Here is a 26,053-nt window from a genome sequence, read left to right on the forward strand (position 1 = left end):
GCATTTGAGATGCTAATGTGTGCTTTTGCTAACTAAAAGTAACGTTAAAATATATGAAACTGAAGTGGATGAATGAATATATGATTTTGAATGCCCGATTCATTTCAGGGAGCCATATATCAATTTGAAACTACTTAATTGATTCACTTAAAATGTATTTATTCCATGATGTTGTAGTAAAAAATTATTTAACTTAATTGATTTATGTGGGACCGATGTACACAATTAAACATGTAAATACAACACACTTTTTTCAGTGTGTAACAATAAGACAACAGCTCTGATTTTAAAAACTGAACTTTACATTTTAAACAGATTTTATGGGGTCTTTATTGTATGTGTAATGGACATGGCCTGGTGCGCTAGCGGCTGTGGTCTTTAGTGTCCTTATAGCCTCCCACGCTGGAGACCCTAATCCAGCTCAGCGGGTCAAGTAGGGCGGTTACATTTGTAAAGTATATTTGCATGATTTCACAGTTCTGGATTCTTTGATGATCTATGTATGAACTATTTAAAGAAACCTCTCTTCTCTTCAGACTGTACGTCTATCTCTCAGAGAAAATTGTGCCCTACACTATTTGCTATTCCCTTTATTACCAATATAGTACACTGAATGAGAGAATGGAAATGAGTGTGTGAATTCGGACACTGAGTGCGGCAGAAGTGCTGCGGACACCATCTTCTGCCAAGACACTAGAATTAATTTGGCACAACACTTCCAGTGCAGGGTATTCTTTAGCGCCTAGTTGATGAGTTTACATCAATTACTTGCTATTCAATACAATACACTTGCTATTGAAGTGCATTGTAGGACTGAAAGAGTGTATTCGATAATTACCACACTACTACAAATGGCTGTCCTCTGAAATAATGCGCTATATAGGGAAATTCAAGATAAAGCCCCAACAACACAATTTTTATTATTGCATATTGTTATATTAGCCTACATAAAGTGCACTATTGTGATGTTTTCCAGACATGAATAGTTTAGGCTGATAGATAAAGAAAAGACTATCTGTAAATTAAGTTTGTTGACTTCAGAAAGGGAAGAGCATTCTTCTCACAGAAAAACAGAATATTTTTAAGTTTTGGACAAATCTAAAGAATGTATTTGCTAGTAGCTACTGTCTCTTTAAAAAAAAAAAAAAAAAAAAAAAAGTCATAAAGCGCTTTTCTGTCCCGGGATGCTGAGGGTGTGTGTGTATGTGTGTATAAGCTACCACGTTCCTCAGCATCTGTGGTTCATCAAAGACATGTCCTAACATTTGGTCTGTAAATGTCTGAGCACAACAACGACAGATAGCCATTCATTTGGTTGAGCAACGCCAAACTGGCTTCGGTAAGCGCTTGCTCATTTTAAAAGCTTATCTTCGGTCGGTTTTTAAATGATATATTACACGCTTCGATTTTAGTCAGTTTTATAATACCTGCACTAAAAAGATAAGATGCACAACGTGCGAATGCTCATCGCCACGTGTTATTTTGTCGTTGTGAGTGAGTGCAGGTTTTAAGCGCGTGCACATTTATGGCATCTCAATGACGCTGAAACGGCGACGTATCTTCATATTCTCTGGATATGAGGCGGGCACATGTTCCATATGATGTTATGTGCAGAGCATTTTGGCTATTATTCACGGAGTATGAGCTGTGTTTGTGATTAATTTGGGCTGTGGGGAGTCGGGTCGATGGATGTTGCAGTAATTCAGGCTCGAGATCACTGGAAGAATGGATTGTGACGTCAGAACTGCTGGGCTTATTTTGGTGCTGAAGGAGGTTCATTTAGAAACTTTTCGAAATATTTAAAATTCTGAATCGAAAGAATGTTTTGTGAGCTGTTATAAAAAGCAAAAGCTGTACAAATGCATTTGGATAAAACTAAGGTTGTTATCTGACCATACAACCTTGCTAAAAAAAACAGCTTAAAAGAGCACACACCGCTTTTATTGTCCCTTATAGGCTGTTTAGAGAGGTTTGGGATACTTTTTACCTGGTCAGACTAGCTTGTTGACCAGATGAAGCCAACAAAACTGTGGTTCTTTTACTAGCTTGTCTTAATTGGCTGGCTGGTTTAAGATGTTTTCTTTTTTCATTTTCTCAGCAGGGAAATATCCAGACAAAAGCATTTACATTTAAATGAGACAACAGCTCTCTGCAGATCTAAGGGTTGCACTTGCACCTTTACATTTAAACCCATGTTTGACAGATTGTGCATTTGTGTATTTTTCCTTTACCAATCCATTTAATTTGTCAGATATGGGCAGATCTTTGTGTTGTTGTTGTTGTTTAAGGTAATATGTGACTATGGACCACAAAACCAGTCATAAGGGTCCATTTTTTAAAGTTAATATATATACACCATCTGAAAGCTGAATAATTAAGCTTTCTATTAATGCATGGTTTGTTAGGATAGAATGTTTGTTCAAGATGCAACTATTTGAAAATCTGGAATCTGAGGGTGTAAAAGAAATCTAAATTTTAATAAAATCACCTTTAAAGTTGTCCAGATGAAGTCCTTAGTAACGCATATTACTACTATTAATACATTTTAGATATATTTACAGTAGGAAATTTACAAAATATCTTCATGGAACATGATCTTTACTTAATATCCTAATGAGTTTCTGCATAAAGGAAAACTTGATCATTTTGACCCATACAATGTATTGTTGGCTATTGCCACAAATATACCTGTGTGACTTATGACTGGTTTTGAGCTCCAGGGTCACATATGGTTATAAGGTAATAGGAAAATATGGATATGCATAGTGAGGGAATTTTAAATGTTGAAATTTTTGGTTTCTAATACTGGAAAATCAACGAAAATTTAAACTAAAAGATTAAAATACTATAGTGTTTATACATTTTCAAGTTGCTCAATTTGAGTGCAATCTATAGTCTATAAATGATTTTTAGTCCATATCATGAATGAAGAAAAGCTTTTAAAATCTGGAAATATCAGGGCATTTTAAGAAGAAATTAATATATTTTTTCCTATCTATTTTCTGCTCTAAAATATTAAAATATTTAAATCATAATTTAAAATAATCTCATAATCAAGAATTATCTGAAAAGTAATTGAAAAATCATGGAGATTCATTGTTCAATGGGTGTGAACTGTGAACCGTGGAAATGTCATGTTAGTTCAAGTGGCATTCGTGAACATAAGATAATCTATTTAAATCTAAGTGCATTCAAATACTTAAAATGGTGTTTATTTCAAACCTATTTTGTTAAATGAGCATCACAGAGAAATAAATTAAGGCACATTTATGCAATGCTGAATAAGAAAGCTCTACAATTTAGACCAAACGGGGGGAAACCCCTCTGCAAATTCATTGACAGTTGCTGAACATATGAGGAACATTAAGGAAGACAAGTATATTGGCCAGTTAGAAGTTGTTTGGTGATCTAATAGCGATACTAATGTGTTCGATTACATGCTTCAACCAAGACCAAGTTTTCAGCTTATGCTTGCTGTTTTTTTCTATTAAGGTCTGGGCCACTTTTACTTTGCAAATGTATATAAACCACATTAGCAGATAGATTAACAAGTTAAGCAAATCTAAATAGTGGCTGAAAAAAAAACCATTCTGCCACCCGTGATTTTTCCATTCTTAAATGTTTAGCAGTGAAGGCACATTTATGAAGGCACAATTATGCAATGCTGAATAATAAAGCTCTACTAAGCTATTAGTACCTTTGAGTACAAATACTTCTTGTGGTAAAAAATGACAAAGATGTCCTTTTTAGGGTACTGCCTCAGTGGCAAGCTGTTGTACCCCTAAAGGTTTTTTCTTTTTCTTTGTGAACCTAAAAAAAACCTGTCCATCTGTGTTGAAGCAAGCTTGTGTTGTATAAGGGGACTTAAGTGAGTCACAATCAAAAGCAGGAGGCCGTATTTCCACTGGGAATCTGATGCCTCTCATCAAGAGAGAAATCCCTGGTGTGCCGGAAAGTATCAGCATGTTTCCTGCTGATACACCTGCTGAATTGTGCAGATCTGTCTCTCTGATGCTGTGGTGTACTGTGCTTGATTTGGATGAGGTTGTTTTCCTCAGAGGTTTTAATACAACCCAGGGAGTTCAAGTCAAGCTGAGTCAAGGTATAGATTTAATTGCATATAGAATGATGCCTTGTAATCAGTTCTGGATATTGGCACATTTTATTCCAGTACTTTCTGGATATTAGCACTTTATTTCACTGCATACTTTATTGTACCAAACATTATGTTCATATATCTTGAGAATCTCTTCATCTCTACCTGGCTAATAAATGTTCTGTTATTGGTTAGTGTGTTGCACTATTAAGGGGCAAACATTTGCTTTTTTTCAATAAAACATATGATTGAATCCTTGTGATGATTTCAAAGGATCTTGATCTGAATCTGTTTTTCCCTGCATAAAGGTGTGGTCACATTTACTGTTGAAATCCTGTAATTTTAGTAGGAATCCACACGTCATTTCATGGCGAAAGATCTCCCCCCCAAGCAGATTTCAAGTTCAAGTTGGTCACATGAGGGCCTTTTGCAAAGAGTAGTTTAAGGAACTAAGTTATAGGAACTAGCTACCAGGATGGTAAAAGTTCCCCTTGGGCTGTTTTGTTAAATTCACACCACCATGTAACCTAACGTAAGCTGAACTTGTTGTTGTGACTTTTATTTTGACGCTACTGAGAATGCCAGAGCGTGAGCACACAGCAGCTTTACGATCTGTTTAACAGTCCTGTCCAATACGTTATTTGATAGAACTGTTATTCAAAGAAAGTAGACAGTATATGAAAAATATTAGCGTTTGCCGTGTGGTTATGTCGCTAGCTGAGCTGAAATACATAAACATGTTTCACTTGGTCCCCTTAAAGTTGCGTTGGATTTTCTCCTTAGCATAAAGGTTGAGAGGTCCATCTATTACTATTTTCCATGTTTGTAGAGTTAGTTTGTGTTGTAAATATATAGGCTATAATCTGTACACAGCTTTTTTTTAAATGGCTGGTGCTGGTGTTTCGCATGCGTTCAGCCAATCACTGTACGCTTACGCCACTGTTAGTTCCTTTTGTCGGTTAGACCCTACTCTGAAGTAGGAGCTAATTTATTTCCCCCAAAAGGCATTCCTAGAACTACAATTGTTCCCAGTTCCTGTGGTGCGAACATGCCCAAAAGTAGGTATTTCCACCATTAGTTCTAGGACCTATAATAACAGCCAGAACTCGCTTTACACCGATCAAAATTTCTAGCCACTTGGGGACAATATTCAGGCTAGGGGAGCTCATATTAAGGTTGAAAAACCTCATATAATTAAAATTTAATACCATGGGACTTTTAAAAAGGATTGTAGGTAGGTTATAAAGATAGGTAAAAGTAGTTAGAAGATTTATTTTGGTAGATGTACCTGATTTCAGTTTGACATAAACAATGTACTGTATTATGTTTCCATATTACAGTCACCAATTACTTTAAAGTTAACCTGTTTTATCTACTCATCAAAGCCAGTTTTTAATAACTTTTGGCAATTCTTGTTTCAGGGCTGACAGAATCCCACTTCTGTGGGTCTGATGAAGCCAGTCATGGCTCTCAGGAGAAGACCAGGGACCAGAGCGATTGTTTCAGAGCTCAACTCTTCAGCCTCTAGTGTTGAGCCTGAGGGAAGTGAAAAGTTCTGTGCAGATGGAGTTGATCCAATTCCTGAGAAACTGGACAAGCTTGAGATCCAACCACCCTCGCCTACGCCAGCTAGGTCCTGTCTTAGTGATGGGTCTGGGGACGACTCCATCCAAAGCGACAGCCCCCTTCAGCCAGTTAGCATGGAAGAAGACTCGCTATCCGAATATGATAATGTAGGATCTGGGGAAGAAGAGGAGGAGCATGATTATGAGGAAGATGAGGAACTGCAAACTGAAGCGGATAGGATGACCTACTATGTCCACTGTTGTCCTGAGGATGAAAGCTACATGGAAGGAATGGACTGCCATGAAGGTGCAGATGGTGCTGAATGTCCAGGCACATCTCGGGACATCCGGGATAGCCGTACACCAGAGGAGGCTTGGGAACATTCTGAAGGAGTTTACAAGGTACCTCAGGAAGATGCACCAAAGATGGTCTACAAACAACCAGAGCCTATCACAGAGACGACTTTCGTACAAGCCCCCATGGCTGAGGACGAGGAGGATGAAGAAGAGACTGAGGAAGAAGTGGAAGAGGACAGTGAAGAAGAAGACAATGAGGGGTTTTTTCACTATACAGGGAAAGAAGTGGAGTTGAACAACAATGAGATCCCACATAAAGTCAATTGTTCAAGTCAACTCTTTCCCAGAGATGAGAGAAGTGGTCCCCATGATTCTAGTAATGGTAAAGTGGGGCAAGAAACTGATTCAGTTTGTAACTATAGAAGAAACCAGGACATCCCCAAACACCCAAGGGTTATGCCCCCAGGGTCAAGTTGTGCTCCTAGGAATCGAATGGAAAGTGTTCAGGATCAGTGTACTAGTGACTGTCCAAAAGTTTGTGATGTCCCAGTGGTCAGAGAATGTAGAGGAGACACTAGACATAGTTTCAGAATTAGAGGACATCATTCGGAGAGAGTACACAAAAGAGACATTGCTTACCAGGGCGGTAGCGGGGTCAACAATAAAGCAAAATTAGCAGATTCAGAGGACAGAGGAGCTTGGAAAAAAAGACATTTGCTAAAATACTCTAGAGAGGACGACAGGGACAGAGATGGGAAACATTCACATGAGCAAAGTAAAAGTCCTGGAGACAGCAAATACACAGGATATGACCATCCTGTTTGTAGTCATAAACCAAAGGGAGGAAAAGAGCCAAAGAGCTTTGTGGATGTTGAGGAAGACCAGATTGTGATTGGAGTTAAGACCAAACTTAAAATTGCTCCAAACAACTCAGGGAGGAACAACGGTTCACCTGATCAGTCAAATAATGGGAATGGGGCACTTGACAGTTCCAGCGCCTCTTCAACATCATCAGGCAGGAGAAACAGCCAATCCAGAGCCCATGTTAATACACCTATACAGTCCCCAGACAAATGGCTGCATAAAGACTCAGCCAAACCTGTTGAAAAGGAGAAAACAATGCCTAGTCAAGAACAGGTAACTGTGAATTCTTTGCTAACTGTCAATAAGTCTTTGGTTCCTCATAGCAAAGGAACTGCAACATTTTGATCAATTTGAGTGGTGCCTTGTTATTGTGGTAGCATTTATTCCAGATTGACCTATTCCTAAACACCAAAAATGTGGATGTTGAATGTTAATCAGACAGCCTCTTGTCTTATTTGGAGACTCTTAACTATATTGCACCAGACGTTAACTAGTGGCTGCCTCCTTCTAGACAAGCTTTTCCAATGAGATTTGAAGATTTCCATCCATCCATTCTCCAAACCTCTTGTTTCCCTTGTTTGGTTGCTGGGATGTGTCTCAGGCTTAAGGCGAGGGTAACACTGGTCAGGCGGCCAGTCAAATTTTAAGATTTGCTTTAAACAATAGACTATTCGATTCTTTGTGTTAAGCCTCTGAACAGTAAAAGTAAAAACCATAAAAAGAGGAAAACAACACAACATTCCTTTATGCTAGGGTTACCAGATGTCCCTGTTTTCTTGGGACAGTCCTGGGTTTTTTTTGTCCTGTCCCTGACTGGAATTGTCCAAATGTCCCATTTAACAGTACGTTAAAAACTGCCCCTTAAAACTGCAAAAATTCCAACCAACATAGCCTCTGGTTACTGGAGCAATCCTGTAGTGATTATTTTCACCAACAGAGGGGGCTGCAAAATACACTGATTACTTTGTCATACAGCTCTACTTTTGCAATGAAGAACATAACCTGGACAGAGCAGAGGTATCATTAATTATCAAAAGAGACCGTTATCAGTTTTAAAAGTAACCATTTACTAACAAATGAATGTTTAATTAAAGTAATACTGTTTGCATCTACAATATAACAGGCCTGAACCATGTGTGCACATATAGTACTTTCTGCTCAAAATAAGCCTAACATGTTAAAGGGTTAGTTCACCCAAAAAGGAAATTTCTTTCATTAATGACTCGCCCCAATGTCGTTTCACACCCGTAAGACCTCCGTTCATTCTTGTTACAGTTTAAAATATTTTAGATTTAGTCCGAGGCCTTTCTGTCCTTTGAATGTAAGTGTATGCCCACTTGCTGTCCCCGTCCAGAAGGTAATGAAAACATCATCAAAGTAGTCCATATGTGACATCAGTTGGTTAGTTAGACTCTTTTGAAGCGTCGACAATACATTTTGGTCCAAAAATAACAAAAGATACGATTTTATTCATCATTGTCTTCTCTTCCGCATTTGTTTTCAAAATTCAAATAAAGAATCAAACGGTCATGAATCAGAAGATTGATTTGTGATTAATATCGCCAATGTCACGTGATTTCAGCAGTTTGACACGCGATCCGAATCTTGAATCATGACCGTTAGATTATTTATTTGAGGAACACGGAAAAGAAGACAATGCTGAATAAAGTCATATTTTTTTGTTATTTTTGGTAGGGATGCACCGGTTGACCGGCCCAAAATCGAAACCGGCCGGTTTTTGCTTCTGGCGCGCGACCGGCAACAGGACGTTTTTTTTTTTCTTTCCGCCGATTTTTCCGGAAGGGCGCCCGCTTGCGCAATCCACATACGCTTATATTACAATCATTCGCGATCGCGAACGTCACTTGTGTGGAAGTATTTTGCAATATGCGAGCAGGACTGGAAATGCAGAGCTACTGTCTGAAGTACAGATACCAAGAAGCAAACAGCCGTTGGTGTACGGGCACACAAATACGGTAAGAGCCGCTTTCCTGCACTCGCTGAAGTTGCGCGAGCTCCTCTCTGCGCCGTGCACAAGCGTAGATAGTGAGCACTTATTCAGCTCAGCTTCTCACGTGTTGGAAGAGAAACGAAACAGACTAATTTGTGAGAGCCGAAATGCTTCTGTTTGTAAAAAAGAACATCCATGCACTTGAAGTGAAATAGGCCTACTATCAGTTAAGGATGATCATTTTTATTTTATTTTTTATTTTATCTTACCTTAATTACATTGAATTAATTTGCTGTAGCATCTTTGTTTTCTTTGTTTTTTCGTTGCACTAAACATTATTTGATTTAACATTTTTGGAACAATGTATTTATAAACTTTTATAAATGATTTAATTTAATTATTTATTTTAATTTAACTGGTAAAGACTTTTTTTTTTCTTTAAACTGAATTTAAAAACAAATGCTGATTTAAGTTAATTCTTTGTTTGGATTGTTCAATGTGTGTTGATTGTGTTGTTTGGATTGCAGAATATGCATATGTTAAAGTTAATAGGTAATGTTAATTTTTAAATAGGTTCAACCTAATTTAATTTCCTATTAATTTCAGATTGCAAACTTGTTTTCATTGGCCAAAAGCCAATTTGGCCTATTAAATACCAAATAAACATCTTGTTCATGTATACTTTCTTTCTTTATTGTTTGTTGCTTAAAATAAAATAAAATCGGAAATCAGTATCGGAATCGGCCATGTAAAATCATGATCGGTGCATCCCTAATTTTTGGACCAAAATGTATTGTCGAAGCTTTAAAAGAGTCTAACTAACCAACTGATGTCACATATGGACTTCTTTGATGATGTTTTCATTACCTTCTGGACGGGGACAGCAAATGGGCATACACTTCCATTCAAAGGACAGAAAGGCCTCGGAGGTCTTATGGGTGTGGAACGACATTGGGGTGAGTCATTAATGAAAGAAATATCATTTTTGGGTGAACTAACCCTTTAAAGCTACACTGTGTGATATTTTCCCCCATCTAGTGGTGAAAAGGTATATGACCATCCAGTGAATAATAGTTTCTGCTCCTCTCAATTTCGATTTCGTTTCAACTCCTACGGTGGCCGATTTAGTCACAAACTTTCAGTTCGACCTCTTCGGTGAGTGTTGCTTCAACTCAAGTGATGAGGTAATTTTTGAATTTTTGAAAATTTGCAGTTATTTAATTTACCAAATGATCTATGATCAAATTAATCTATGTAAAATTAATAATAGTTTTACGTTTTCGTTATTTTTAACCAGTTAATTGCTAACATCAGCTATCAGGTTCCCAGACGAATGCAAGCTAATCTTAGTAAAGTAACTTTTATCAGTGCTATCGTTATTCTGTATATTGTACAACACCACTAGCGTAAGGCAAACAAATTATAATGCAATTAAAATATTAATCTCATGTTATCCGTCATAGAACACGGATTTATGTTATAAGGTAAACAATACTTTTTCATCATTGACGCGAGGAAAACTATCCTAGACGTCGTTCTAGTGTTATGCACAGCACAGCATGATATAATTAGCCAAGCAACAATAAAACTTCCAATATACACAAATAGGCTGAATTAATATTACCTGTCAAGAAGAAAGCAGGCAACGTCGGCGTTCTTTTTAAAATCGTTGCTCCTCATGAGCTCTTTCCATCTTGGAAAGGCCACTCCAATATTTACTTTTGTCTTGTTGATTTGCCCGTTGCGTTGCCGTCTTAATTCTCTTTTCTGCTTCCTTGGCGACTCTGATACATATTCCGCAATGTTACTAGGTCCCCGACCCGGGTCGAATTCGGTAATCAATTCCGGGACGTGGTTGCTTTTACACAGAAGGCGACCCGGCAATGTTCCGGGAATATTGCGGGTCCGACGTGCAGTGTGAAAGGGGCTTAAGAGTGATCCTCCATCATCATATAGCAGCCTCAAGCAATCCTCCTCTTCACATTCGACACAGTGCCATCGAGTGTAAAAACGGGAAAAGCAATGCTTGAATTTACGGGTATGTCCCTCTTTGGCAAATGTACTTTCAAGATGGAGGAGCAACATGGCGACCCGCCATCCGAACCCTTACCCGTATGTATTTTTAATGGTTTATTATAAAATTACGAGAGTACTTTATTACTTGAAAGAAGTAAATATACATTAATGAGCACATATATTTTTGAAAGAACTAAGTGATTTTAGCTAAGAATAAACTAAAAAAGTTACACAGTGTAGCTTTAAATAAATAGCCTAATTAGGGATAAATAAGATACATTTCCAAAAGTACAAATATAAAATAACATATTATTAGTAGTGTACAGTATTTACAAAAACATTCAAATAGTAATTACAGTTAGAAAGTGTTAAATATTTGTTACAGTTTAATTTAAATCAATTTTGTTTTATTTTTGTAATATACTTCTTGTAAAGTCAATTTTGTTATAATATAATACCATTTTGAACTGTTTGCCATTTCCATCAGTTACTATATACACTAACTAATACTTTACCTTATATTACTGTACTACATATATTCAAACTAGTTAGGGTCAGCTTGACTGAAAAACATCAAAATTATTAAATTATAATAATAGTATTCGGAACCCAGAACAATTTAAAAACAAAAACATGCAAAATCGTTTCATTTTTTAATTTATAGACAATGACAAGTGATATTTTGTCCTTTGAACTAGGGAATGTACCCGGTTTCCATTTCAGAAATCTGGTCACCTTAATTAAGCCTCAAAAATGAAAGCTATTATGCTAATGCTAATGTGTAAAAGGGTTACTTCAGCCATTAGCATATGGCTTTGTATCAGTAGAAACCCTGGAGTATATTCAAATGATTGTGCTTTCCCCCCTCATATCCCCCTGAGACAAGAGATTTATGCATTTTATTTCTGGAAAAATTTCTCCTATGACGCAAATTGACAATATTTGCATCATCGGAGGAATGTTTGGCCAAAGGCTAAAGACTACAGCCAGCAGAGGGAGCCATTTCCGCATGTTTTGAACCCACGCATGGGGGATGGGAGATTACACTCAGAGCTCAGCTCAGCTACAGGCACTCATTTAAACGGAGCTATGGTGAGCAATGTAAGTCTTTTAACTTCCCAAATTAATTTCTATGAAAGTTAAGCTTGCAAAGGCATGAACTGAAACGCGCCAGACTGAACTCGCGTTGTGAATGTATGCTGCGAGTGTAGTCGCGATTACCTCAGCTCTCATCACGAGAGCTCATAAGCTCATTTATCTCACTCCTGCAGTTAGTGCTGTGATACTCACGCGGTGACTCACTCATTATATTGAACAGACACGTTCAGTATTTAATTGTAGTGTCTTCTCCAACTCAGTCACAGTAATCAAGTTGGTGGCTTTGGGAATGGCCTCACAGGGCAGTGAAGCATTCTGGGAATTGTAGTCTTTCATCCCCATGAGACAAAAATACATTTTCTGTCTTTTCTCAGTCTAGAAGGCCCCGAATTCAAAAATAATTTCACATTTCTACTACATTAATGACCCAGTTTAAATACAGATTCATCTTCCCAGCGCTGAAGTGCCTTTAATTTAGCTAATATCTATATACAGAGGCATAATTTATGTGTTCTGTTCCCTAAAAATGTAGTTGTTTTGCCCCTGCTTATATACATAGGCTGCTTCTTGAAATGTATTAACTTCCATGTATTCCCACAAATATTCTAAACAGCTTAATCAATTGTTGAGCTCTTTAAAGATGAAATTGTAACAGCTACAACTGACTAGCTATTGGCTACTGGCTTTTTATTATAATAGCATATATTATGGCTCCATCCCTATGTTTTCATCAATAATCATGTCTCATCATCATGTCAATTATAAATTGTACCTATATATTTCAAAAATATGATTCTTGTCTGTTTTCATGATTCAACAGGTTCCTCAAAGTAGTCCAGAGGACTTTGGCACAGAGCCACCACCCGGACAAAAGAGAACGGCAAGTTACCTAGTTATATGCTGAACAGTAATCTCAGAATCAGTTCACATCCAATGAGGCAAGCTGTAACCTGAAAAGGGATCTGTACCTTAATTATTGTTTTTGCTTTTTCAGCAGACCCAGAGAAATCCCTCTTTTCCAAGCTTTGTGGATAGTAAGTTCTGTTTTGTTTTTAACACAATTGAGACACGAACCTTTAAAGATTTAAAATATGCATCTGTACATTTGTGTATCATTGGTATGTGATTGATATTAGTCAAGTTACGGGTAGTCAAGTTTATCAGTCTAGTTGTTTATCCGGGTTTTTGCATTCGTTTTCCAGTCCCTGGTCCATGTGAGCCAGAAGATCTCATCAATGGAATCATCTTTGCTGCAAACTACCTTGGCTCTACCCAGCTGCTCTCCGAAAGAAACCCGTCTAAAAGTGTGCGCATGAAGCAAGCGCAGGAAGCCGTGGACTTTGTTAAGGTATTTTATAAGATTCTCCACACAGTTCAAATATTCATGAAAAACAGCAGATGGAGTCAGACGTTCTCTCTTAGTCCACTAGATGACACTGTAACCTTTGTGTAACTGTGTTGTTCAGTCTGTAGAGGGTGAAGCTCAGAGTTTGACTGAGATTGACTTGTTCATCTCAACCAAGGCCATCAAGGTGCTCAATGCTGACACACAGGTAGGTAAAATTCACATAAACCTGGTAACTGCATAGGGGTGGGCAACATGGCCAAAAAAGTTAACATGATACAATTTTTCATATCAGTCCATTTCGATTATTATCACGATAAACGTCAAATCTTTATTTATTTCAAGTTTAAAGGCAGATTTTTGAGTCAAAGTTGTAGAAACCAGACAGTTAATTGTGGTTTTATCATCAACCCATGACAAACACTTGCCAAACAGGTAAACATTGAAAACAAAATGAACATTACCTTTTTTCTCTCTTAAAATTGCTCATTTTACAGTAGCTTGAGTTAAATGCAGAATCTGTAAAAATGGTAACAACCTTATTGTTAGAGGATAATATGGTAATTTGGTCTTCCATAGTATTTGGATCATGTTATCCACAGTAAAAACACACATTACACCTCACTACCATGGTAAAAAAAAAAAAAACAGAGGACCCTCAGAGAGTAATTTTAACAAACTAAGTTCTAACGTTATTTTAGGAATTTATAATTTGACTATAAACATCTAAATATTTTTTTGAGGGAATAACCCTGTCAAATCTGCCTATTCAGTTTGTCGTCCTCAATTTAGAATTTTGCATAATAGTTTGATTTTCCCCAAACATACGTTTATATGGTCTGTTTCATGTAATGACTGATTTATTATCAACATATGCAGAAGTCTCTGTTGCTAATGTGCTCTGGTCATAGCTCTGTCATGATGCAGTTTTATGGCCCGTTGTCACCATATTCCGCTGAAATGACACACTGATTATGTGATGATGCAGATGGAGGATTATGTTTGCTTGTGGCGTTTCTTGTCAAAGGTAACATGCGGTATTATAGAAGAGGACACTGTAAAGTTATGGGCTGATTGTAGCCTGAGTTTACTTTTTTCCCTGGCGACAGAGGGCCATGGTTCAAGAGTTACGGTTTGCTACTGGGCTATATGGTTTCTATGGTATCTGTTATGGAAACCAGTACCCTAAATACATTTAGTATAAATACCAGGGCCGCTAACTCTCATGCATCTATTGACACTGTTCTCATGCTCTCACGCCACACATCCATTTTCACAAGCGGTATAAAACCACAGAGCATAGAGGACACTGACATATATACCGGTATACTGATCATCTCTTCCTCTTGGAGGAGTTATTATTTAATTTTAATTTATTTACCGTTATAACTTATTGTTGTCATCTTGCTTTTATGACATGCTATTTCATTAGTTTTACATACTGACAGATGTGACTTTACAAATGCAAAACGTTTGAGCAACAATTGTTCCTCTTCTGAACATGGCCTTTGTCCCTGGGAGGCAGAGATTATGTACGTTTTAGGTTTTGTGATGTCACTAACCTGTGAATAAGCTTGTTGTAGTCCCTGTAGTTTGTTGTAGTCCTTGAAAAATTATTTCTTTAAAATAAAATATCTCCTTTTGATTTGAACTTTAAGCACCATAACTTTGCAGATGTTGTTTAAGCTCAAACATCAACATTACACACTAACTAAAGCTAAAAGAATAAAATCAAAATCAACCACCCCATTAATACTTCTTGCGTTCCACTATCTCATAAAAAGGCAAATTGCCCTTTTAAAAAGAAAACTGTTGACATTTAAAGAACAAGGTGCAGATTAATGCTTACAGACATTGGCTGACTCCTGATCGTTGTTCACAGGAGACGATGATGGACAACGCCCTCCGCACCATCTCATACATCGCAGACATCGGTAGCGTGGTGGTTCTGATGGCCCGCCGGCGTCTGTCTAACTCCTCCTCACTCGACTGCACAGATTCAGACATCAGCACAGAAAGTCAGAAGCAGTACCGCATGATGTGCTACGTCTTTGAGTCTGAGGATGTGAGACTAATCTTTTCTGAAATTTTTGATTATTTATTTATTTATTTATTTTTGTAAAAGATTCAAGCTAAAGCGTCTTCTTTATTATGATTAGTGGCTGAAGGTGTGTTTAGTTGACCTGTGTTATTTATGCAATTAGAAATATTTTCAGATTTGTTACTTACACACTTCAGCTAATTAACTAATATTTTGCACATTCATGCACTGATTTTATAGGAGGGGAAATAATTTATTGATTTGCATGCAAGATTATGCATTTAAATGTGGTCAAATTATTAGCTAATAAACCAACATGCAATATTTAGTTTTCAATAAGCAATATTTAATATTCTTATTGGTAACTAAATGCATTACCACATTAGCCAAAATAATTACTAAACAAACATAAACTATTTAATATTCATTAATATTTCATTAAAAAAACAATATTATTGGAAGCTGAAAGCCTAAATACTTACTTATCAAGCATATAATATTTAATATTCAGTAAGCAATAGTTAATATTAATATTTGATAACTCTTATTGGTAGCTGAAAGTAAAATAATGATGACAAAGCATATAATATATCATATTTGCAATTTTCAATAAGCAATTTTATTAACACAAACCTGATTCTAAACGTTGGGGCACTGTACAAATTGTGAATAAAAAAGGAATGTAATAATTCACAAATCTCATATTCATATTCTAAAAAAGCTACATATTCCAAAAAAGCTGGGACAGGTAGCAATAAGAGGCCGGAAAAATGTGTTAAATGTACATATAAGGAACAGCTGGAGGACTAATTCGCAACTTATTAGGTCAATTGGCAACATGATTGGGTATAAAAATATCCTCTCAGAGTGGAAGTGTCTCTCAGAAGTCAAGATCGGCAGAGGATCACCAATTCCCCAATGCTGCAGCAAAAAATAGTGGAGCAATATCAGAAAGGAGTTTCTCAGAGAAAAACTGCAGAGTTTGAAGTTCATTATTTACAGTGCATAATATAATCCAAAGATTCAGAGAATCTCTGTGCGTAAGGGTCAAGGCCGGAAAATCATACTGGATGATCTTCGAGCCCTTAGACGGCACTGCATCACATACAGGAATGCTACTGTAATGGAAATCACAACATAGGCTCAGGAATACTTCCAGAAAACATTGTTGGTGAACATAATCCATCGTGCCATTCGCCGCTGCCGGCTAAAACATGTCAAATAGGTCAAAGTAATAGGTCAAAAAAGACAAACATGATCCAGAAGCGCAGATGTTTTTTCTGGGCCAAGGCTCATTTAAAATGAACTGTGGCAAAGTGGAAAACTGTTATAATAATAATAATAATTTGTTCGATTTATATAGCGCTTTTCAAGGCACGCAAAGCACTTTACATAGAAGGGGGGAATCTCCTCAACCACCACCAATGTGCAGCATCCACCTGGATGATGCGACGGCAGCCATATTGCGCCAGAATGCTCACCACACACCAGCTGATTGGTGGAGAGGAGACCGAGTGATGAAGCCAATCAGGATATGGGGATTATTAGGAGGCCATGATGGACAGAGGGGCCACTGGGCAAATTTGGCCAGGATGCCGGGGTTACACCCCTACTCTTTTTCCGAAAGACATCCTGGGATTTTTAATGACCACGGAGAGTCAGGACCTCGGTTTAACGTCTCATCCAAAGGACGGGATGATGGTGCCTTTCCAGATGTGTAAGCTGCTCATGCCACATGCACTCATGCAACCCCATACCATCAGAAATGCAGGCTTCTGAACCGAGCGCTGATAACAACTTGGGTTGTCCTTGTCGTCTTTAGTACGGATGACATGGCATCCCAGTTTTTCAAAAAGAACTTCACATTTTGATTCGTCTGACAGGCGTTCCTGATGTAAAACTGTTATGTGGTCAGATGAATCAAAATGTGATGAACATTTGATGTCATCTATGTTGTATTTTGAAACTATAAATACTGAAATTTGAAACTTCCACATCATTGCAATCTGGTTTTATTCACAATTTGTACAGTGTCCCAACTTTTTTGAAATTGGGTTTGTATTTATTAAAAACAATTTAAACTGAAACATTTTCAAATAAGCCTAAATTAATACTAAGCAAATATATAATAGTTAATATTTAAAAAAGAAATAGTTAACATTCATATTTAATAAACAATAAAGAGTTTTATTGTCAACCAATTAAATAAAATTAGCCAAAATACTAAACAAACTAAAAAATAATATTTCATATTAATATTTGTAGCTAAAAGTAAAATAAAGATTAAAAAGCATATACAATTGCATATTCAATAAGAGATTATTAATATTTAATAAACAAACTAATCGTATTGGTAACCAAATGCATTATCAAATTAGGCAAAATAATTACTAAACAATCATATTTAATATTCAATAAGCAATATTTAATCATAAAAAAAAATCTTATTGAAAGCTGAAAGCTTTAATTTCTTATCAAGCATATAATATTTCATATTCAGTAAGCAATAGTTAATAATAGTTAATAGTTAACTAATAATAGTTAATATATAAAATAATAGTTGTGTATTTATTACTATTATTTGTCTTCATTGTGTTGACCATGAGCTGTATAAAATATCTGCTCATGTAATTGTTTTTACTTTTTTCCACCCTCTCGATTCGATTCAAGCACTCTCTCGCTCTGAGATGTCGTCACGTCGTCAAGTATCCTCCTCTCGCTGAGTGCTTCATCTCCTCCCCTCTCTCCCCCCACAGGCCCAGCTCATCGCACAGTCCATCGGTCAGGCGTTCAGCATGGCCTACCAGGAGTTCCTCCAAGCCAATGGGATCAATCCCAAAGACCTCAGCCAGAAAGACTACAGTGACATACTGAACACACAGGAGATGTATAATGACGACCTTATCCATTTCTCCAATTCTGAAAACCTTAAAGAGGTAATAATTAAAGCACTATAAACTTCATCACAGCAGCTCGGAATTGTAGCTGCTTTTCGTGCGAGCGTGTTGTGAAGCTCCTGCGAGTCTGACCTGTCTATTCCAGATCCCCCTCTCCCAGTCTTTCCTAATGTTTTATCACTTTTCATTTTCCTGTCTAGTGGTCGACCAGTTTGGGGTTTTTCAATGCGGCTACCAACAGAATTACATTTACATTTATTCATTTAGCAGATGCTTTTATCCAAAGCGACTTACAACTGAGGAATACAGGAAGCATGAAGAGGCAAAATTAGGATCAGGTGGTCAATATATTTATTTTTTACCACAAATGTTCTCTCCAGATTAGTTAGTTTTATTGTTTTATTGCAGGTTAGGATTCTCAAATTCAGGAGTTTTAGGGGAAGTCTTACAACTGGAGGTTTAGTGTAAAACCACTGCTAATCAGGAAATATAAATAGAAGGTAACAAAGTTTATAGATTTTATTCAGAGCAGTGCCATGACTCATGGCACTGCTCTGAATAAGATCTATAAACTTCCATGACAGGTATGAAAGCGAGGCTGTGTTTACAGTTGCATCCGCTGTAAAAAGCTGTATGAAGCTCTTAGATCCCTTCAAATTTTCCACAGCTCATACCGGGGCTTTTTTTCCCACTAAAGAGATGAATGTTTATCCCTCACAGCATCACTTTCATTTCCAATAAAATCCAATATTCCGCTGCTATGAATGAGGTCTCTTGTAGCTATGTGGGGGCTCTATGTTTAATATAGGTTAATTGGCAAAAAGCTTGTGTTATAAAAGTGACTGACAAAGTCTTTAGCACATGCTGTACTGGCTATGACTAGAGAACAAATAATAGACTAAGACACGCTTTTCCGCTCCTCAAATACATAAAACTTTAGCCTTTAAACACATCTTGTTTTGAATAAAGAAAATGCTGTATTACCAGAAAGCACTTACCCCACCTTTAATATTAATATGTTACATTTTATTTATTTTATTTTCACAATATTTTCTACAAAACACTCTCAATTCAAATATTGGAAAATTAAAATGTGCTAAACTATGACAATAAACGCATTAAAGGTGCACTATGTAGTATTTTTGCAGTAAAATATCCAAAAAACAATAGGCCGGTGTTATATATTTTGTTCAGTTGAGTACCTACAATATCCCAGATGTTTCCAACTATTTGTAAATTGTGAGAAAATTGCTATTTTAACTAAGGACAGGGACGTTTCAGCATACCATTTGAGGGAGTCGCCTGTCAATTGCGTCATATCTGCGTTACCCTCGGTTTCGGCTTTTATTTCGCAGGAGCGCTTTACTCTTAGCAGTGTGAACAAGTGAACGCACGGAGTAACGTCATAACATCGTTTTAAACACACTTAAATGTATCTAATATGATAAACAGAGTTGCATTACCTCAAAATCATAACCGGAAGAGCGGATCTGTGCAGGCGCCCGGCGAATGAGTCCCGTCCCGTCATTATAAAAGTCCCGGTATTCACGAGGCGGGTATTTGTTTAACAATCGCTCCAGCAGCTGTGCTCAGCTCCATAACACTCGGTCCTGCTCTGCTTTAGACTACAGTAACGTTAATAACCGCATGCATGAACATGATTTCTGCCCGAGTCCTATTTTCCACCGGCTGTGATGAGAAGACCACATCTCTCAAGATGCTGCGCTCACACTTTGCGTCATCAAACTACACATTTGTTTTGCATAGGCGCCCTCCAGTGGACGAAAGCTGCATAGTGCACCTTTAATAAATGTATATAAACATAAACTGTAACTATTATTTATATTCATGGTTTTATACATTTTATTCATGTTATATTCATTTCTAAAAATCAAATAAATACAAATCATGATAAAAAAATATTTATTTCAGTTTCAAAATATTTTAAAATCGTTGAAATACGAAACTAAAATGTGCTAAAACCGAGACTGGTAATATAGCTGAAATTGCTAAATACTGACCGATTAATTAGCCAGCCAGGCCAATATATCCGTGTACATGCAAAAGTAAATGCAAACAAAAACACAAATAAAATGTTCAAAACATGATCGTGGAGGATTTTCAGGCTGTTTCTACATCATTATTGTGTCAAATCATACTCATAACAGCACCTGCCACCCCATAATCATTTGATGAATGGAATATTCTTTGCCTCGTTTTACAATCTTATATGTCTTAAAACTCCTTTTTTACTCTTAGTCAATAATAGATTTTGACTCTTTTGTTGTAACCAGCTTCAGCTAGAGAAGCAGAAGGGGGAGATACTGGGTGTGGTGATCGTGGAGTCGGGCTGGGGCTCCATCCTGCCCACCGTCATCTTGGCCTGCATGCTGAACAACGGCCCTGCCGCCCGCTCCGGCAAACTCAACGTGGGCGATCAGATCATGGCCGTCAACGACACCAGCCTGGTGGGCCTGCCTCTTGCCACCTGTCAGGGCATCATCAAGGTTCTGACATTCTTATTCATGTATTCAACGTTAATGTATCATTAGATTGCAGTATTACATATTTTTGTGTTACAGGGCCTGAAGAATCACGTTCAGTTGAAACTGAGTGTAGTGAGTTGCCCACCTGTTACTACTGTCCTCATAAAGAGACCAGACCTGCAATACCAGCTCGGTTTCAGCGTTCAGAACGGAATAGTAAGTGTCAAGGATCAAGAAATTAGCTCAGTAAGTTTAGAGCTGCTTTGTGTAATTTCCACACCACTTGAAAAATGACACAGTCAATTTTAACAGTCATCAAACAATGTCAATTTCATTGCAATAACTTGGCTTATCTAATCAGCTGTGTATTTGCATAGTTAGGGGACTTTTTTATGGGATCATGACTTCCTTGATATTTTACTCTGTCATCCTGTTGTGAATTGCAGATCTGTAGTCTGATGCGTGGAGGTATTGCGGAGAGGGGAGGGGTGCGTGTCGGCCACAGAATAATTGAGATAAACGGACAGAGTGTGGTGGCTATGGCGCATGAGAAGATCGTCCACGCCCTTTCAGTATCTGTAGGAGAGGTACGGTGTTATAAACACGTATATTTTGGTGGAACATTAGTAATAATCCAGCCTCTGGCAGGGGTGTAAAAGTACAGCAATACCGTGCCAAAATATTAGCCCATTAAAGGTCAAAAAATGTCTTAGCCAAACACGTTCTTTGGTTAATGTAAAACAGTTTCCATATTTAATTGTGCTTGAATATTAAGATAGATAAGATAAGAGATTTTACATAAAAGATGTTTACATATAGTCCAGAAGACCCTGTTCAAAAGTTTACACACCCTTGATTCATAATACTGTGTTTGTCGATTCCTTCTTCTTTTTTTTGATGGTTGTTCTTGAGTCCCTGGTTTGAAACCTTGAGAAGAACAAATTAAATTGTACTTAATTTGTCTTCCGGAAAAAAAGTATTTAAACAAAATAAGACAAATTCGTACCTCTTCATCCTGTTCAAAAGTTTTAACCCCCCAGCTCTTAATGCATTGTGCTTCCTTCTGGAGCATCAGTAAACGTTTGAACCTTTTTTTTAATAGTTAGTCCCTCAGTTGTCCTCAGTGTGAAAAGATGGATTTTAAATTCATAGTTACTGCTGGAAAAAGTTCAAATATGCAATAGATGCTGGAAACCTGAAAATTTTGCAGGACCTGAAGGATTTTTCAACAGAAAGTTGGGGCAGTTTAACTGCTCAGACAAACAAGAGACTTAAGACGAACATCACAAAACACAAAAACAGCCGTGGATCATCCAGGGAACGACACACAGTTGTTATTTTTCTTTCTATGTAAACATCTTTTATGTAAAATCTCTTATTCACGACCATACTAAATAAAAAAATAACATGCATTTTGTATAATCCCTCTTATTTTGTTAACATTTTGGAGATTCTGCAAGGGGTGTGTAAACTTTTGAGCATGACTGTACGCTCACTGGCCACTTTACTGGGTAGACCTTGCTTTTCTCTTTCTAACTACCTTCATTTTTCATGACACATATTCAAGAAAGTGTGGAACCTCATTATAGAGTGAGACAGAAACATTTGACAGAGAGGTGCCAGAGAAATTAGAGAATTAAGAGAACTAAGAATAGAAAAAGATGGGACAGAAGTGATGCATTTGCGAGCATGGGCAGTGTTTGAAATGAAATGATCAAGAAATGTATTACATTGATGTACCGATATAGGTATATTAGAGAACCTGTTAGCATTGAGAAGTTTGTTAATGCTATGAAACACTTGTCTGGGGTTATGTTGATTATTGTCAGTTATCTGAGAGAAATACTGAGACCGGATTCAGTACAGACAGAGAAGTCAGGGAGATTGATGGACAATTCCATATTAAAAAGGATAGCAAAATGGTCAGATCCTAAATTAGAAGAGGCAAGAATGATCCATTGGTAATGACTGGATCTAAGGTGTAATCCTTTATATGAGTAGAGCAGTCCATAATCTGCAGAACGTCCTCAGTCATTACATAATTTTTGAAACATCTTGTGGAAGGATTTTATAGCTGTGACAATAAACGCTTATCAGGAGGAAATAAACACTGGATTTTCAAAAGTAAGTGAAGTATGTAAAGTATGTAAAGTTTGCAGTATAGACTTTTAATATACGTCCAAGAGTTGTAGAGACATTGACGCTACATTTTCATATGACAAACAAAGCGAACGGTGATTGGTTGCTTTACATGTCAGTCAGATGGCCTCTGGGCGTTCCTTGGCCAATGAAAGCTGCGATGGAGTCAGTCTGAAGGTCTGGCTATGTGAGACTGTGTTCAAAGTCACTTAAATCGCCTTTCTTCCCCATTCTGATGCTCAGTTTCAACTTCAGCAGATCGTCTTGTTCATGTTTACATACCTAAATGCATTGCTGAGTTGCTACCATGTGATTGGCTGATTAGATATTTGCATTAATGAGCTGGTCTACCTAATATAGTGGCCAGTGAGTAAATACCAAATGAACTAAAAATATTTATAAAACAGGCTTTTATACATGTCTTATGTATTATAATTATGTAATAAGTGTGGATGAGGGACATGCCCAAAATAGAAAATTTATGACAAATGAATCCATTAAAAAAAAAAGAACATTTTAAAATCAATTAAAGATGACCAATATAAAATGGAAGCTAATTATATACCTTTTGTTTGCCATGACAGTGTATTTGTGTCAGAGTACACGCTTTGTTTCGACTGAACTTCCTCAAAACAATACACAAGTACTGTACAGTTATGAAGAACAATTAGTACTTTACACCCCTTGCTTTTGCAGTGAGTCAAAAAAACCTGTCAGTCATCACCCTTTCTCACATTTTTGCATTCAGTTGTTTTTATTACGTAAATCCCTATTGCAGTCAATGCTATTAAAATGAAGCGTCTTTCTTTTTTCTCAACAGATTAACATGAAAACTATGCCAGCCGTCATGTTCAGATTGTTAACTGGTCAAGAGACTCCGTTGTACATATAAGGAATCGTGAACCTGGGACTTTTTCCTGCATCAAAAACATTTACAGCTCCTCCGAAAAGAAAAGTAGAAAAATATTCAAGAGCTGTCTTGCTTCATGTGGCTGTGGCCTGCATGTGAAGATCATTAGAAAGAGTGCACACATAATCACATAATTACTTTACTAAAAGGTGGGCTGTTACTTGCTTATTACTGCAATTATATAAACAGCCTAAGATGGCAGACTTATTAGTTTGTATATATGTTAAATACCTTTGGTTCAAGCCTTTTGGTTGCACTTAATTTTACATTATGTGTACTTACAGTGTACTTACTAAAGAAAGTATAGGTAAAATAAGATAACCTAACTAAGAGTTAAGGTAAGGTTTTGGGGTAGGTTCAGGGTTATTACCTAGTTATTGTAATTACTATATTAAGTACATAGTATGTATATGAGGAACAGGAATGTAAGATTAAGTGCTACCAGCCTTTTTGAGTTCTTTGTGTGCTAACAAAGTGCTTAAGAATTAAAAATACCAAGTAACTGCACTAAAGTTAAGACATACTGACAATTTCATCTATAAATTAGGGCATTATCAATACATTTAATTAACAATACTCATTTTTCAAACTCAAAAATTTGACTCGAGCATGCTAAAATCCAAAGAATACTGTTACATTTGCTGGATAGGCTGCATTTCGGTTCTTCTGGCTGTCTTCAGTGTCTCTGTGATAAATGGACTCATTTCTGTAGATTAGGTTAGCATGCCGGATTTGAAGACTAAAAAAATATACTAACCCAAAAAAAACTGAGCTGATGTTCATGCATGATATTATAAATAATGTTTATAGATTGAATGAGTCTGAATTATCTCATGAATGAACCCCATCCCATCATTTTAGGAACGTAATTTTAGCGTTTCAAAATTTTTCTCTGAGCATCAAATCCACTATATTGCCAAAAGTTTTGGGACGCCTGCCTTTACATACACATGAACTTTAATGACATCCCATTCTTAATCCGTAGGGTTTAATATGGAGTTGGCCCACCCTTTGCAGCTATAACAGTTTCAACTCTTCTGAGAAGGTTTTCCACAAGTTTTAGGAGTGTGTTTATGGGAATTTTTGACCATTCGAGTTCAGGCTCTGATGTTGGACGAGATGGCCAGGCTCGCTCTAATTCATCCCAAAGGTGTTCTATCGGGTTGAGGTCAGGACTCTGTGCAGGACAGTCAAGTTCCTCTACACCAAACTCCCTCATCCATGTCTTTATGGACCTTGCTTTGTGCACTGGTGCGCAGACATGTTAGAATAGGAACAGGCTATCCCCCAACTGATCCCAAAAAGTTGGAAGCATGAAATTGTCTTGGTATGCAGAAGCATTACTAGTTCCTTTCACTGGAACTAAGGGGCCAAGCCCAACCCCTGAAAAACAATCCTACACCATAATCCCCCCTCCACCAAACTTTACAGTTGACACAATGCCGTCAGCAAGTACCGTTATCCTGACTTGTCTATCAGATTGCCAGACAGAGAAGTGTGATGCATCACTCCAGAGAACAAGTCTCCACTGCTCTAGAGTCCAGTGGTGGGGTGCTTTACACCACTGCATCCGATGCTTTTCATGAAGCTCTCTACGGACTGTTTTTGAGCTATCCTGAAGGCCACACAAAGTTTGGAGGTCTGTTACTATTCACTCTGCAGAAAGTTGACGACCTCTGTGCACTTTGCGCCTCAGCATGCGCTGTGATTTTATGGGGCCTACCACTTTGTGGCTGATTTGCTGTTGGTTCCAATTGCTTCCACTTTGTTATAATACCACTAACAGTTGAGCGTGGAATATTTAGTAGTAAAGAAATTTCACAAATGGACTTATTACACAGGTGGCAACCTATCACGGCACCATGCTTGAATTCACGGAGTTCCTGAGAGCGACCCATTCATTATCAAATGGTTGTAGAAGGGTGTCCATGCCTTGGTGCTTGATTTTATACACCTGTGGCCATTGTAGTGATTGGAACCTGAATCTAAGGATTTGGAGGGGTGTCTCCATAATTTTGCCAATATAGTGTATATCAGTGTTATTTTAGTACCAATCATACTATTAGAGTTTTTGTTAATATTTCAAATTAGATATTTTGTTTTCATTTTATTTTGGTAATTTTAATAAAATTTTAGTAATTTGGTTGTGTTTCTTAGTTTTTGTGCTTTTTATGTTTATAATTTTTTTGTTTTATTTACTTTAAATTAAATGCTAATATTTTGATGTGTTTTAAAAATATTTATAGTAATGGTTTTATGGGGTTGAATCTGTAGTTGATGATGATAAGATAGAAAAAAATTGCTTAACTTATTTTGGTGAGCAACGTAAAAACATATGTTGTCATATG

General features: G+C 37.1%; 1 protein-coding gene across 2 annotated transcripts; it reads left to right on the forward strand.

The window, feature by feature from the left end:
- The first annotated feature begins 1,173 nt into the window (after window positions 1-1,173).
- On the forward strand, window positions 1,174-26,045 carry apba2a (amyloid beta (A4) precursor protein-binding, family A, member 2a). 2 transcript variants are annotated; one of them, XM_067435811.1, is made up of 12 exons: window positions 1,174-1,339; window positions 5,518-7,095; window positions 12,708-12,767; window positions 12,882-12,921; window positions 13,090-13,235; window positions 13,354-13,440; window positions 15,115-15,297; window positions 18,030-18,209; window positions 20,465-20,677; window positions 20,753-20,872; window positions 21,103-21,243; window positions 23,616-26,045. In XM_067435811.1, exons 2-12 carry the CDS (start codon window positions 5,548-5,550, stop codon window positions 23,685-23,687), a joined length of 2,790 nt encoding a protein of 929 aa, XP_067291912.1. In that variant the 5' UTR covers window positions 1,174-1,339; window positions 5,518-5,547; the 3' UTR covers window positions 23,688-26,045. The 2 variants fall into 2 exon arrangements, with proteins under 2 accessions (XP_067291912.1, XP_067291913.1); XM_067435812.1 differs by having other exon boundaries at window positions 12,885-12,921.
- Window positions 26,046-26,053: the final 8 nt, after the last annotated feature.

The sequence above is a fragment of the Pseudorasbora parva genome, chromosome 25 (genome assembly GCF_024679245.1).
Source record: "Pseudorasbora parva isolate DD20220531a chromosome 25, ASM2467924v1, whole genome shotgun sequence".
NCBI lineage: Eukaryota > Metazoa > Chordata > Actinopteri > Cypriniformes > Gobionidae > Pseudorasbora > Pseudorasbora parva.

What these genes read in the sequence shown, in the direction of transcription:
- apba2a (XM_067435811.1), top strand. Translation starts at nt 5,548, where the DNA reads ATGAAGCCAGTCATGGCTCTCAGGAGAAGACCAGGGACCAGAGCGATT. An exon ending in ATTCTGAAAACCTTAAAGAG is followed by an intron (nt 18,210 to 20,464) that starts GTAATAATTAAA and finishes TGTTGTAACCAG; the next exon opens with CTTCAGCTAGAGAAGCAGAA. An exon ending in CCTGTCAGGGCATCATCAAG is followed by an intron (nt 20,678 to 20,752) that starts GTTCTGACATTC and finishes TTTGTGTTACAG; the next exon opens with GGCCTGAAGAATCACGTTCA.